Source organism: Grampus griseus, assembly GCF_964374135.1.
Source record: "Grampus griseus genome assembly, chromosome: 2".
NCBI classification, from domain to species: Eukaryota; Metazoa; Chordata; class Mammalia; order Artiodactyla; family Delphinidae; genus Grampus; species Grampus griseus.
The window spans coordinates 85,972,687-85,988,404 of NC_139018.1; the positions used below are offsets into that span (position 1 = coordinate 85,972,687).

A 15,718-nucleotide genomic window follows, 5' to 3' on the forward strand; every position below is an offset into this window, starting at 1 on the left:
AAATAATATGTAGTAACAATAACAACAAAAACTAGCACAGTAAAGTGCTTACTTTGTGCCATTGTTCTTAAAGTTTTACATGTATTTACACAGTTAATCCTCTCAAAGACCCTGTGAGTTTTAGGTGCTCTTTAATCTCCATTTCACAGGTGAGGAAACTGAGGGAAGGTTACTTGCCCCAGGAACCAGATTTCAAATCTGTTAAGTTGCGAAGCCTGTGTTCTTAACCATTAAACTATAACTGTAGCTATTTAGAGGAAGGCAAATTATTCTAAGCCCTTTCCCCAACTCCAGGCCGCATTGTTATATTTTGTACATGAATACTCTCTTCAAATAATAGGCCCTGAACCCTAGTTTTGTGTACTGCTGTCACAAGTTTGGCGATAGGATGGGTCAGTAGATCCACAAATAGTACCAACTGTACCTCACGGTCTCTGTGTGATGAGAAGTAAAAGTAAGTACAACTCTGGGCTACTTGAGGTTTTCCTAGCAGCTAACAGCGCTAGTGAAAACATATGTTTGAATAGTTTCCAGAGTTGTCTAGAATTATTTTCCAGTTTAAAGATGCCTACTAACACACGGTTTTTAGATTTATTATTTTTTTTTACATCTTTATTGGAGTATAATTGCTTTACAATGGTGTGTTAGTTTCTGCTTTATAACAAAGTGAATCAGTTATACATATACATATATTCCCATATCTCTTCCCTCTTGCGTCTCCCTCCCTCCCACCCTCCATATCCCACCCCTGCAGGCAGTCACAAAGCACCCAGCTGATCTCCCTGTGCTATGCAGCTGCTTCCCACTAGCCCTCTACCTTACGTTTGGTAGTGTATGTATGTCCATGCCTCTCTCTCGCTTTGTTACAGCTTACCCTTCCCCCTCCCCATATCCTCAAGTCCATTCTCTAGTAGGTCTGTGACTTTATTCTTGTCTTACCCCTAGGTTCTTCATGACATTTTTTTTTCTTAAATTCCATATATATGTGTTAGTATACGGCATTTGTCTTTCTCTTTCCGACTTACTTCACTCTGTATGACAGACTCTAGGTCCATCCACCTCATTACAAATAGCTCAATTTCGTTTCTTTTTATGGCTGAGTAATATTCCATTGTATATATGTGCCACATCTTCTTTATCCATTCATCCGATGATGGACACTTAGGTTGGTTCCATCTCCGGGCTTCTGTAAATAGAGCTGCAATGAACATTTTGGTACATGACTCTTTTTGAATTATGGTTTTCTCAGGGTATATGCCCAGTAGTGAGATTGCTGGGTCATATGGTAGTTCTATTTGTAGTTTTTTAAGGAACCTCCATACTGTTCTCCACAGTGGCTGTATCAAGTTACATTCCCACCAACAGTGCAAGAGGGTTCCCTTTTCTTCACACCCTCTCCAGCATTTATTGTTTCTAGATTTTTTGATGATGGCCATTCTGTCCGGTGTGAGATGATATCTCACTGTAGTATTGATTTGCATTTCTCTAATGATTAATGGTGTTGAGCATTCTTTCATGTGTTTGTTGGCAGTCTGTATATCTTCTTTGGAGAAATGTCTATTTAGGTCTTCTGCCCATTTTTGGATTGGGTTGTTTGTTTTTTTGTTATTGAGCTGCATAAGCTGCTTATAAATTTTGGAGATTAATCCTTTGTCAGTTGCTTCATTTGCAAATATTTTCTCCCATTCTGAGGGTTGTCTTTTGGTCTTGTTTATGGTTTCCTTTGCTATGCAAAAGCTTTTAAGTTTCATTAGGTCCCATTTGTTTATTTTTGTTTTTATTTCCATTTCTCCAGGAGTTGGGTCAGAAAGGATCTTGCTGTGATTTATGTCGTAGAGTGTTCCGCCTATGTTTTCCTCTAAGAGTTTGATAGTTTCTGGCCTTACATTTAGGTCTTAAATCCATTTTGAGCTTATTTTTGTGTATGGTGTTAGGGAGTGATCTAATCTCATACTTTTATAGATTTATTTTTAACTAACATTTTTCCCTCCTTGAAATGTCCCTTTTACTTCTCACTTATCAATAATTTTTTTAGTAGTTATTTATTTAGGCTGCTTCAGGTCTTAGTTGCAGTACGCGGGGTCTTCATTGCAGTATGCGGGATCTTTTTTAGCTGCGGCACGCGGCATGCTTGTGGGATCTAGTTCCCTGACCAGGGATCGAACTTGAGGCCCCTGCATTAGGAGCATGGAGTCTTACCCACTGGACCACCAGGGAAGTTCCAACAATTTCTGATACCTGTATTTGAAATCAATATTTATTTCATCATTTTGAACCCTTTTTCATCCTAAATGGAAATCACAGTTTTTGTTGTTGTTGTTGTTGTTATGAGTCTACTTGGGGCTCAGAGAACATAGTATATAATAGAAAGAACTACAGAGCTACCAAAAACAAGCTAACAAACAAACAAACTATCTATCAGTGAAAAGTTCCTATAGGAAAATACAGCGCAACCATTATTCTTGGACCTTAAACAGTCATCATGAAATCTCCAGAGACATAGTTGATTCTCACTGCTTTTGAGAAGGGTTTGTCTGCTAAATGTCACCGATATCAGGGAAGTCCATTCCTTGAGATTTATCTTGTGGATCTTCTTTTTAAAAAATAGACTTTATTTGTTAGAGTAGTTTTAGATTTACAGAAGAATTGAGCACAAAGTGCAGGGAGATCCCATATACCTCCTGCCCCCAAACTATCAACATTGCACACTGTTGTGGTACATTCGTTGCAGGTGGTGAACCTACCTTGACTGATACATCACCTAATGTCCATAGTTTATATTAGGGTTCATTTTTGGTTTTGTTCATTCTTGGGTTTGACAAATGTATAATGACATGTGTACACCATTATAGTATCATAGAGAGTAGTTTCAGTGCCCTAAAAATCGTGTGCACTCCACCTGTCATCTGTCCCTCCCCCAACTCCACCCAATCACTGATGTTTTTACTGTCTCCATAGTTTTACGTTTTCCAGAAATTCATATAGTTGGAATCATACAGTAAGTAGCCTTTTCAGATTGGCTTCTTTCACTTAGCAGTGTGCATTTAAGTTTCCTCCATGTTTTTTCATGGCATGATAGCTCATTTCTTTTTAGCACTGAGTAATATCCTGTCATCTGGATGTACCACAGTTTACACATTCACCTATTGAAGGACACCTTGGTTGCTTCCAAGTTTTGGCAATTATGAATAAAGCTTCTGTAAACATCTGTGTGCAGCTTTTTGTGTGGATATGTTTTCAGCCCCTTTGGGTAAATACCAAGGAGCGTGCTTGCCACATTGTATGTTAAGAATGATATGTTTAAATGGAATATTACTCAGCCATAAAAAGAGTTATTTGTAGTGAAATTGAGTTATTTGTAGTGAGGTGGATGGACCTAGAGTCTGTCATACAGAGTGAAGTAAGACAGAAAGAGAAAAACAAATGCTGTATGCTAACACATATATATGGAATCTAAAAAAAAAATGGTTCTGAAGAACCTAGGCGCAGGACAGGAATAAAGACGCAGATGTAGAGAATGGCCTTGAGGACATGGGGAGGAGGGGGAAGGGTAAGCTGAGATGAAGTGAGAGAGTGGCATGGACATTATTACACCAAATGTAAAATAGATAGCTAGTGGGAAGCAGCTGCATAGCACAGGGAGATCAGCTCGGTGCTTTGTGACCACTTAGAGGGGTGGGAAAGGGAGGGTGGGAGGGAGACGCAAGAGGGAGGAGATATGGGAACATATGTATATGTATAACTGATTCACTTTGTTATAAAGCAGAAACTAACACACCATTGTAAAGCAATTTTACTCCAATTAAGATGTTAAAAGAAAAAAGAATAATATTTTTATTTTATAAATAAAAACACAAAAAACTGGCAAAATGTCTTCCAAAGTGTCTGTACCATTCTGCATTCCCATCAACAATGAATGAGATTTCCTATTGCTCCATATCCTTGTCAGCATTTGGTGTTGTCAGTGTGTTGGATTTTGGCCATTCTAACAGGTGTGTCTGGTATCTCCTTGTTTTAATTTGCAACCCTAATGACATATGATGTTGAACATCAAAAATTCTGGTTCCTAGTTTCAGTTTCCCTTAGGAAATGAGTATTGCTAGGGATTTTGGTTTGGGCTTCAGATGTTGTGAGTCCCAGTACAGAAGCATCCAGTGGACTATCCCCTATTTAGCACATCCTTAAAAAGACTGGAAGTGCTGTGTCACATAAAATTAACCTGTCTGTTGAATGCTTTCTTCTGTTTATATTCCAGAAAAAATAAAGTTACACTGCTCATCTCTCCTCCTGAACTGGACCCTCTAGCTTTAGATTGCCTTTTGGTGATTTATTTTAGCCTTCAAACTGTTCTTGGTATTCATATTGAGCTGTTTCCATCTGCTTCATTATAATACCACAGTCAGAGTGAACCACGGTGTCATCTGGCTCTGTTGTGCTCTATTTAGGGCTGTGGTTTTTCCTAGAATTTATGATGAGCTAAGCCTCACAGTTCTTGAAGACTGGAATCTGAACTTTCTACCAGTTCCATGTTTGGAGCCTACTAGTTTTTCTTGTTCACATCTTTTACTGTTGAGTGAAAATGGTATCTTCAAAGATGTTTTTCATAAAACCTCCAGGTGATTATTTGAATTTGGATAAAGACATGGGCGGAGTAACATTCTGCTGTCTTCCTTTACAATCCACTGAGCTCATTCTGCTCTGCTGTGTGAGTGGTGGGAAGAAATAACACTTTCACTAGATGTGGCCTTGCTCTGTCTGCACCTCTGTTTCCACTTTCTTCTGGAGCACTAGAAAGAAAGGTTGAGTTTTGGGGAACATTTCCAACTAGTAAATGGGTAGCAGCCAACTCAAGTGGTCTGGTGAAGAGAAATAACCTCTCCTTCCTTCAGTCCCTGGGAATTTTACCAAGACAGATGTCAGGAGGCAAAGAGAACTCTGCCCAATTTTCAGTTTTGCTAATATAGAGGTGAATGAATGGCGAGTACAGAGCTGGGAGGGAGATTGGTGAAGGGGGTGGGAATGGTCCAAGGTCCAAATCTTTTACCACTCCCTGGGTTATTTTGGCCCTATGCCTGAATATTAGAAGCACTAAAAAACAAACAAAACATAAATAGTTCATTGGTCAAGAAGCATAACTATAGCTGCTAAAACACAATAGGGTAGTATAGTCTTAGGTCAGCAACTGCTATCTTCGTTTCCGTGGTCCCTAGTTATGTGTGTTATCTCACTTAATCTTCACAACAAACCTGTGATATAGTTACAAAATATCCACTTTACTGGGAAAGAAACGGAGGCTTACAAATTTTAAGTAAAATTTTGTGGGACCATACAAATTTGTATGGTCCCACAGCTATGAACCATAAGAACAGTATTCCAATTTGGAACCAATTTGGAACTGTATCAGGAGATTCACAGAATTTAAGGGAAAGTAGAAAAATGAGCAGGAAACCATGGGGCCCTAGGTAGCAGGGAAGCCAGGCAAAGCCGTATCACAGAATAGTCTGATTTGAGCACCACACTTGGCACTTGTGTGTTCAGGATGTAGTACCGATGGACTCTTGATGCCAACAAGGAGAATTTATTCCTTTGTTTTTGTGTCATTCTTTGAAAATTCAAGCGCAAGCACCTAGTTGGCGGGCCTCATTTCACATGTTCGTGTTCTAGCCACCAGGAGGTGGAGAGGGTTTCCTGGACTATTTGGCTTCCGTCGGGGAGGGTTGGGCCCTGCTTCCAACCAAGACTGACACAATCAGGTTCCCCCCGCAGATAGGAAGAGTATTTGGATGCTGAGTAGCAGCAATACAAAGGGTAAATGCCCACCATACCAGCTGTGTATGTAGATGTCTATGTGGCCTTCTGCTGAGGACTGGTTCAGCTGGAAGCTATGCCTTCCCCATAAGCCAGGCTGTTTTGTCCTGAGCCTGGGGTCTGCCTGACAGAGTCCAACAGGACTTTCAGACACTACACAAAGTACAGGGGTTTTCATAGGAGGACCTCTGGCTGTTTCTGATTCATTAAAGCTGACCACTACAGAGATGAGTGACAGTGGAAGCAGTCAGCTGTTAGGATCAGTCTGAAGAGGCAGCATGTAGAAAAGGGCCCCATAGGGAAAACTCCTCCCTAACTTCTGGGCTTAACTGATTCTCAGTGTGGTGTCTTGAGACCCTGAATTTGTGTGAATTGTTACTGTGCAGTATTTCATTGTAGCTTTACCTGATTAACCATATTAAACTTTTTTTTTTTTTGGTAATGGGAAAGAAAAAGAATTAATGTACATGGTTTTTCTTTACTAATTTGCTTGCGTGTCTTTGCCTTTCTCCCAGACTCTTTTTGCCTTAAGGTTAGGGACCATATATATCAATTTTGTGTCTTTAATGTCTAGCCTTGGGCCCGGCATATAGTAAGCACTTTGAAAAATATTTGACTGACTAACTGAATGAATGAATTTTCCTTAGCAATCTTCTTTTTTTTTTTAAGGTTTCAGTATTTTATTCAAGTTTTATTTTTAAGTGATGTTAATTATAGCATTTGAAGGGGAGGAACTAATTCCATACAAAATGGAAGACTCTAAAACGTACCCATTAAACTGCTAAAAAATAAACTGAGTGGCGAGAATACAACAGAAGTTCAGTTTAGATTCTGAGTGTTGTCCCCATGTGATTACAGTTACAGAGACTCTTCCCAGCTTTCAGCTGGAGCTCTTTAGAAGCTATTTCATACTCTGGTGCAAGGGCGAAAAAACACAACATGAGAAAAAACACAATTAAGTCCTGAATTATTGGCTTCATCACATCCGCCTTCTCCACCCCAAAATGGCACAAAAGAAACAGCAACCATGCCCCGCAGACTACTTTTTGGTGTAAAAGAGGTGATGGATTGCAGTGGAAAAAGTCCCTGCCTAAAAAAGTCCCTTTCAGATGAGTTTGTATACACCATCAAAGAGTCTCTCCTCAATCAGGGTAGGAAACCAAGGTTCAATTCTCAGGAAGTCACAATTTCATTCATTTACTCAATACGAATTTACAAATTACAAAGTGCCTACAAATTATCAACTTCCACTTGCAGCCATTTCTAGGTAAAAAAGAAACCTGACATCTCTAGAGGGGCCAGCAAGCTCCCCCTCAAGTCTACAGCTGAAAGGACCTTTTTTGAAATTGGGTATCTTCTGTACCTCTGCAAGGGTAACACCCTAAAGCTGAATCATCTTTAACCTGGAAGTCTAACATGATATTTAGCGATACTTTCATCCCAGACATACAACATTAAAAGGTACGCTAAATTCTGAAGGTAGCTATGCTGCAAAATAGTTTAAAATTAAATGATTGTACAGTATTCATTTATGCTTGAAACTCCAGTCCTAGACCAAGCTTGTGGCCACCAGCGTTGACATTCTTGCCATCCAGCAGAACTGACAGTGTCAGTTTGATACCTGGCTTTAGGGTCTGAGTATATCCTAACCCTGTCAGGCTGGAGTTATTCACTTTAGCCAAGAAGCAGGCATCAGGGTCAATCTGGTACTTTGCTGTTATTCTGAAGTGAGTGTTACTGTTTCCTGCTGTCCAGGCCAGATTAACAGCAGTCTCCAACTTTTCACTTTCTGAAAAATGGAGCCGCCAGACTCTGTCCCATCATTTACATTAGTGTGAAGCTGGAACTCATCCGTCTTGTAACCAACCGCAAAGTTGCTCTGGGTCACTCAAGACTTTGCGGTCTCAAAATTCACCTGGTAGCCAGCCAGCCAGCCCTCATAACGCAGCACCAGAGCACCCCGGATGGAAGGCCCAGCAATGTTGAAATCGACATCACAACCCAGGTTGATATGTTCCCACTTGTACCCTGTCTTGATTTTAGCATTTTTTTCCCCCAGTGTTTGGTGAGAAGGATGAATCGAAGGTCAGCTTCAGGCCACGTGCAAGCTGATCTTCCACGGTAATCTCCGTGCGTAGTGTGTTGTCAGTGTTCCATTTCTGCGTAAACGTTAGACCATATTTGGTCCATCTGTACTTGCTTTCCAGACTGCCCGTCACTTTGGTGGTCTCGGTGTTGGCTGAACCTGTAAATTCCAGTCCATTCTCAGATTTTGTTTTCAAATCAAGTTTTATTAAGCCAAATCCATAGCCCTTGGTGAAGACATCCCTGGCAGATTTGCCAAGATCAGCATATGTGGGAGGCACAGCCATCTTCTGCTCAGAAGTGGTGGCAGTCAGCAATCTTTTTTTGAAACTGAATTGATTCTCATAAAACAGTGGGGAATTTATAGTCATGGATGTTTGAAACATTTTATATTATTATAGGTTAAAAAATAATTTACAAGCTGCTGTGGGAAGAAGGACCAGAGTGACATGCTCTCTATTTTTATTGTTATAGGTGTTCCAGGATTTGGGGACTGAAGTACTGTCTGGAGCTGCCAAAGGCTACAACATATGCCTTTTTGCCTATGGGCAGACAGGCTCTGGGAAGACATACACCATGCTGGGCACCCCAGTGAGTATTGGGATTGGAATGCAGTATCTTCCTAAAGCCACAGGAAGCCTGAATCTTGCATTGTCCTTGCCACTGAGAGAGTATGTGAGTTTCATAGTCAGTCAACTTCAGTAAGATTTAATGGGTCCTCTTCTATATTAAGAATGCGTTTCTTCAGACTCACAGACTTAGAGAACAAATTTATGGTTACCAGGGGGCAAGGGTGGGGTGAGGGATAGTTAGGGAGTTTGGGATTGACATGTACACAGTGCTATATTTAAAATGGATAACCAACAAGGACCTAGTGTATAGCACAGGGAACTCTGCTCAGTATTATGTAACAACCTAAATGGGAAAAGAATTTGAAAAAGAATAGATACATGTATATCTATAACTGAATCATTCTGCTGTACACCTGGAACTCACACAATATTGTTAATCAGCTATATAACTTTTTATAAAATAAAAAGTTTAAAAAAAGGATGTTTCTCAGCACTTTAATTGAAAGGTAAACTTTGAATAATTTAGCCCCTCTTTATTACACCCTGAAGAATCTTAGAATTTTACAATTCCCTTTGATGACACAGACCTTGTCAGTTCTTCTGAATTTCTCATATCATTTCCAAGTTCATCACCTGTAGCTTTTTAACACCTTTGGTGTAGACAAGTCCCAGACTGAGTGTTAAGTGCTGGCTAAGGCCATGTGGATATGGGGCTATGTGTGTGTTCGATCTGAGTGTTTAGAAAGAAGCAGGAGAACCAGCTACTGGGATGGGAGCTTTCAAAAGTGTGTAGGACTTATGAGAGCCTTCCTTTATCATGGAAAATTGGGAGGGTAGAGTTCCTTAAGAATACCTCTTTGTTTTAGGCTTAGAAGTACCCTGGTGAGATGAACTGGTAGGGCAGGTGACAAATAACACCACACAGGGACATTCTCTAGGACGTTGTTCCTCCTGAAAGATTATCCCTGCTGCCGTGGGCCCAGATCATTGCTTACTACGTCCATGTTTAGCCTGATTTTATAGATTTTAAATTAAAAGAAGAAAATTCCCAGTAACCCAGGGGTGTAAAGCCCTTAACCTGAGTATAAGTTAGCACTGGATCCAAGATGAAAAAAGAAGCCGCTTCTCTCTAAATGTGTGTTTTGAACACCCATGTACTCTAGTCCTCCTGTGTGTGCAGGGTTAGGAGATAGGGTTCTGGGAGGGACCACCATGGTAAAGTGAATTCATCCAAGAAGGATGTAACCTTCTCTGCATGAAAGTATGTACCTGGGTTTGCTAGCTTCTTCTCTCTTCCTTCTTACGGCGGTGATCTGCCTCTCATCTGGTACATTCCTCCCATGAGAGTCTCCTGAGAGCACTGGCAAATAGAGTGTTCCACATACCGCCGGGGAAACTGCCTGAAGTGAAGAGGCTAGCACAAGGAGCCCATCCCTGCTGAGGGTGGGCCCTGGGTGTTGGGGGGAGAGCATCACCGTGAGTGAACAGTAATGCTTTCTTCTCTTCTGTTCTCCAGGCCTCTGTTGGGCTGACACCACGGATATGTGAGGTATAGACTCTCTTTTGATTGGATTCCCTCAAAGTAGGTCTTCTTTGTACACTCCCTTCAGTGAAACTCCAATCCTCTGGTTTGTGCAGGGTCTCTTTGTCAGGGAGGAAAACTGTGCCCCACTGCCTTCCTCCTGCAGAATAAAAGTAAGGTAAGAACCTGTCTGTCTCTGCGGCCTGAAGTGTTTCTGTTTCCACTCCAGAGCTGTCCTCTCCACTTCCATAGTCGCCCAGAGGAATGGAGAAAAGCCACAGCAGAAATATCTTGCAGTACAAGATGAAAAACTTACTTAGGTTTTAGGTTGTAGGAAACTTAGTTCCTATCCTCAGGCTTAACAAGCTGGCGTCTCCTGTGGACCAGCTTCCCCTGGCTAGCTGGTTTCCTTTCCTTTATTTTCTGTACAGTTTCATACTAGCTTTTGGGGTTTCTGTTCCAACCCCTCCTGGGTTGTTCTCCAGGTCAGTAGTTCCCAAACTCTAGTTCCTAGACTAGTGCTAGGAATAGAACGTCACCCCAACGTGACGTTTTAACCAGTCTGAACTGTAAATGTTGGCGGAAGATTACCAATTGCCCTTAATTCTCTGTATTCTTTTTTGCTTTTGTTTTTGGTGTTCAATGTCCTTGTTTAAAAACATGAGACAGGGCTTCCCTGGTGGCGCAGTGGTTGAGAGTCCGCCTGCCGATACGGGGCACGCGGGTTCGTGCCCCGGTCCAGGAGGATCCCGCGTGCCGCAGAGCGGTTGGGCCCGTGGGCCATGGCCGCTGGGCCTGCGCGTCCGGAGCCTGTGCTCCACAACGGGAGAGGCCACAGCGGTCAGAGGCCCGCATACAGAAAAAAAAAAAAAAAAAAAAAAAAAAAAACCATGAGACATAATTCACATACCATAAAATTCACACTTTTAAAGAATATATTTCAATGATTTTTTTTTTTGATATTTACAAGTTGTTCAACCATCATCACTATCTAATTACATAACATTTTCATTACCCTAAAAAGAATAACTGTCTGTCTGGGGTTTTTCTGTTTTGTTTTTTATAAATTTATTTATTTATTTATTTATTTTTGGCTGCGTTGGATCTTTGTTGCTGTGTGCGGTCTTTCTCTAGTTGCAGCGAGCAGGGGCTACTCTTCATTGCAGTGCACGAGCTTCTCATTGCTGTGGCTTCTCGTTGCGGAGCATGGGCTCTAGGTGCGCAGGCTTCAGTAGTTGTGGCTGGCGGGCTCTAGAGCACAGGCTCAGTAGTTGCTCTGCGGCATGTGGGATCTTCCCGGACCAGGGCTTGAACCCGTGTCCCCTGTATTGGCAGGCGGATTCTTAACTGCTGCACCACCAGGGAAGCCCAACTATATGTTTTTAAAATTAAATGATTGTGAACACTATTTTTACATTTTTTAAGTTTATAAAGTAAAAATTTGCAAACCTCTATGTGTATAAACATACACATATATGTTAGGTGTTCTGTTGTCTGTGAAATCTGGGAACCACTATTCTAAGAGATATCTGGAGTTCCTGTGTCCAAATATGAGAAGATTAAGGAGAAAAATTTAATAAGAAGAGTGTGCAGAGAGCAGCTTTGAACTGGAGCCTTTTTTTCTGACTGCTGGCTCCACAGGCAAGCATCTGTGTTCCAGTGAGGAAGACCTTTCTGTGAGAAGTCTGCTTTCTTATTTAACAAAATATATACTGATTTTAATTAAGAATTGTAGCTGTGTTATTATTTTAAAAAGGCATAAAATGCCAGTAGATACCAATGAGACAGCATATCTTCAACAGAATCCCAGTGTATAAGACAGGTAAAATGAGAATTCTGCTACTTAAATTAGGGGTGGGGAGCAGACCCTTCTCACTTAGCTTCCTGTGTTGCTCAGCATGGCCCTTGAGATGCCTTCAGTGAATAATAGAGCTCAAAGATCACATTTGAAAACCACTTCAAGAAACATGCTTGTAGACTCTATGCTATGGGGGCCTGATCGAGGCACAGGCTGGTGGCAGCCTAAACCCATGGCTGAAATAGCCTCTTGAAGGCTAAACTTGAATCAGCACTGACACTGTAAACCTGAAACTGTGGAGTAATGACAGCCAATGCTCAAAACCCTATTGTACACACGCAGAACGAGACTCAAGGGGGAAACCTGGCGTGACCAAGGTCTTAGACTGTCAGAGGTGGAACTAGAACTAGGACCTTCTGATTCTTGGCTTAGTGTTTTTCCCACATTTTTTCAAGATCTAATTATATGCCTTTTTCTACATGTCTCTAGCTTCCTGGAAATCTATAATGAACGAGTGCGGGATCTGCTGAAACAGTCTGATCAAAAAAAGACCTATAATCTGCGGGTCAGGGAGCACCCAGAGATGGGGCCCTATGTACAAGGTGAGCTACTGTGGTCCTGGAGGTCTGAGACTAAACTGAAGCCTAGGAAGCTCTCTTGATGGTTGCTGATTCATTCAACAAACGTATAATGAATACTTACTATGTGCCAGCTACTGGTATTAGATGCCAAATAGGTACCAATAAGTAGAAAAGGCAGTCTTGCCCTCCCAGGCAAAGTTATACTCTTGTGGGGGTGAGTCAGAAAACAAGCACTACTTACAGTTGTAATAAGGGCTAATAAAAAGATAAATAGATACAGTGATGGCAAAGAACACTGGGTGGTGTAGGCAACCCATCTGCATGGTGTGGTCAGGAAAGCTTCCCTGAGGAGGTAACATTTTAAGCTGAACCTGGAGTGGATACAGGAGCCAGTTGTGTGAAGAATGGCGTAGCAAGAGGAAGAGTGTTTCGGGTTGAGGGAGCGGCATGGGCTAGAGCCCTGAGTGAAGGGCTTGGTGGTGTCAAGGGGGCCAGTGTGTCTAAAGCATGGGGAGTGAGGGGGAAAGTGACATGGAATAGGGCTGGGTCTGTGGTGCCAGGTCCAGCAGGGCTGGGACTGATTCCCAGGTCATCCAGTCTCCTTTTTGGGGCACTTTCTGTTCCAGTGGTGGTGATAGTCAGGGACAAGGGGAGATGTCAGACATGGAACAGGGTCTACTTGCTGTTTCCTCATCAAGCACTGATACTTGGTGTTTGGTTCCATCTGTCTTATTCCATTAGGCTGAATCTTGCTATTAAGTAGAAACTGTTGGGTTCTTTTGTGGGGGAAGCTTATTTAAATCTTGACAAGGAGAGGGACATGAAAGATCAAGAGCTGGTCTCTTCTCTGATCAGGGCATGGCTAATGGATGACTCAGTAGGTGTGCCAGTCACTGATTCTGCTGAGTCTTTTCCCAAATGTTCCATCGTAATTGGCAGCCTGGAAGCAATGATGAAAATACCATTTACTTTGCTAGGAGCCAGTTGGAGATTCCTCTGTAAAACTCTGTGGATATATATTTCTGTGTAAAACAGTAATTTGAAGGCAGACCATGAGTGGATGCAGTAGTGCCACAGTTTCTCATATTTTAATTTATTTTTATCTTAATGTGCTTTTTGGGTGTGGGGGGCGGGTAGGGGGAGTAACTAGAGGAGACCTCAGATGTAGTCCCGATGTCTTCGTTGCACAGAAGATGAAATGAAGTCTGGAAGAAGTTAAGGGATGTTCCCAAAGTTGCACAGCCGGTTGGGGCAGGGTTGGAACTGGGAACCTTTTCTAGGACTGGAAGAGAAGAATGGGACAGAATCCTGTACATGGAGGAGACCTCTGATCATAGGTTCTTTGATTGGCATAGTACCTGAAACCCTGAGAATTCACGCAGGGTGGTACAGCTTGGGTCATATACCCAGCGACAGGATCAGACTTAAATCTCAGGGCTCTTTTGGATACCTTCATGAGTGAACCCTTGTGGAGAGGAAGGATGCTTGGTAAGAAATAATTCTAAACCAGCAAAAAGTCTCTTAGGTCCTTTGGGTTACATGTTTCTTAAAGTTGGTCTGGACTTTCTCAAATCATTACAAATACAGGTGGACATTTCTCTTATTTCCTAGTAAAGGAGCCATGAGCTCACATAGTATAGAGCCAGCCTGGGAAGCCGAGACCCTAAATAGTCACTCTGAACTTATTCCCATTACTACCCTCTGATGGCATTACAGCAAACTTTTTATTTTTAAAAATGTTTGCTTTCTTTATTCATTTAGTATTTATATTACCTGCCAGTCTGTCTGCCTATCTTTCTCTATCTTCGGCTCATATATTCTGTGAATACGATTCCAAAGCAGAAAGTGGTTTCTGCTTTGAAACCAATTCTACAGGAATTTATTGAGTACTTGCTGGATGCCTATACTATTCAGGTTGCCATGGGGAAATATGAAAGATACAAGGCCTTTAAAGAACTTGTAGTTCCAGTTTAGAACTATAAGCCTGAACTTGATAGCTGCCTAAATCCAAGAAAAGAAAAGGGGTAGCCTCTTACTTTTCGTTAAAGTTTATGAATTAGATGACAGATTAAGTTGAAATCTGAAATGTACAGGGCCCTGCCCAAAGCACACGTAGAAGTCCAATGGTTACAGGGTCTAAAGTGATATTTAAGTGAGACAAAGGCACTATCATATTTTTGCTTTGGTCTTTATCTTAATATACAGGGATGGGTACAAAGCAGGAGGTTGTTGGAAGAGGGTAGTTGGGACTCTGAAAAAAATTATTTTGTATTTTCTTTATACTCATTCTGCACATGAGTATTTTTGTGTGTTTGTTTTTTTAATTCTTACACCTTTTTTTCCTTGCCTTTCTACACTGACTAGGACCTCTAGTGCCATATGAAATAAGAGTGGTAACAGTATTTAGTTTTGTTCCCAGGGGAAAGCTTCAACATTTTACTATGGTGTTTGCAGTAGCATTTGTTGTTAATAGATACTCTTTATCACACACTTCTCAAACTATCTGTGAGGAAGGACCGGTTTTTAAAAAAATTTCCAATCCATGGCAAACAAATACTTTGATAAAATAAAGATGAATTACTAGAGCATCTACTGAACGCTGGCAGAAGACCTCAGACCTCCCAAAAGGCAAGAAACCCCCCACGTACCTGGGTAGGACAAAAGAAAAAACTAAACAGAGACAAAAGGATAGGGACGGGTCCTGCACCAGCGGGAGAGAGCTGTGAAGGAGGAAAAGTGTCCACACACTAGGAAGCCCCTTCGCGGGTGGAGGCTTCGGGAGGCGGAGTGGGGGAGCTTGGGATCCGCGGAGGAGAGCACAGCAACAGGGGTGCGGAGGACAAAGCGGACAGATTCCAGCGCAGAGGATCGGGCCGACCGGAACTCGCCAGCCGAGAGGCTTGTCTGCTCGCCCGCCGGGGCGGGCGGGACTGGGAGCTGAGGCTCCGGCTTTTGTCGGAGCGCCGGGAGAGGACTGAGGTTGGCGGCGTGAACACAGCCTGCAGGGCGTTAGTGCACCGCGGCTGGCCGGGAGAGAGTCCGGGGAGAAGTCTGGAACTGCCGAAGAGGCAAGAGACTTTTACGTCCCTCTTTGTTTCCTGGTGCACGAGGAGAGGGGATTAAGAACGCTGCTTGAGAGAGCTCCAGGGACGGGCGCGAGCCGCGGCTAAAAGTGTGGAGCCCAGAGACAGACATGAGACGCTAGGGCCGCTGCTGCCGCCACCGGGAGGCCTGTGTGCGAACACAGGTCACTAGCCACACGCCCTTCCGGGGAGCCTGTGCAGCCCGCCACTGCCAGGGTCCCGGGATCCAGGGACAACTCCCCCGGGAGAACGCACAGGCGCGCCTCAGG

At 42.5% G+C, this 15,718-nt stretch overlaps 1 protein-coding gene and 1 pseudogene across 2 annotated transcripts in view; one reads left to right on the plus strand and one right to left on the minus strand.

The window, feature by feature from the left end:
• The window catches only part of STARD9 (StAR related lipid transfer domain containing 9), a gene marked incomplete at its 5' end in the record, with an annotated part of 130,965 nt that overhangs the window by 52,510 nt on the left and 62,737 nt on the right, over positions 1 to 15,718 (plus strand). Inside the window, 4 exon segments of the mRNA XM_082648352.1 lie at positions 8,368 to 8,484; positions 9,982 to 10,014; positions 10,104 to 10,165; positions 12,275 to 12,387. Coding sequence (XP_082504478.1) covers positions 8,368 to 8,484; positions 9,982 to 10,014; positions 10,104 to 10,165; positions 12,275 to 12,387 — 325 coding nt within the window.
• Positions 6,866 to 8,198, minus strand: LOC309818308 (non-selective voltage-gated ion channel VDAC1-like; annotated as a pseudogene). Its single transcript has one exon. The product of its transcript is annotated as a non-selective voltage-gated ion channel VDAC1-like (transcript).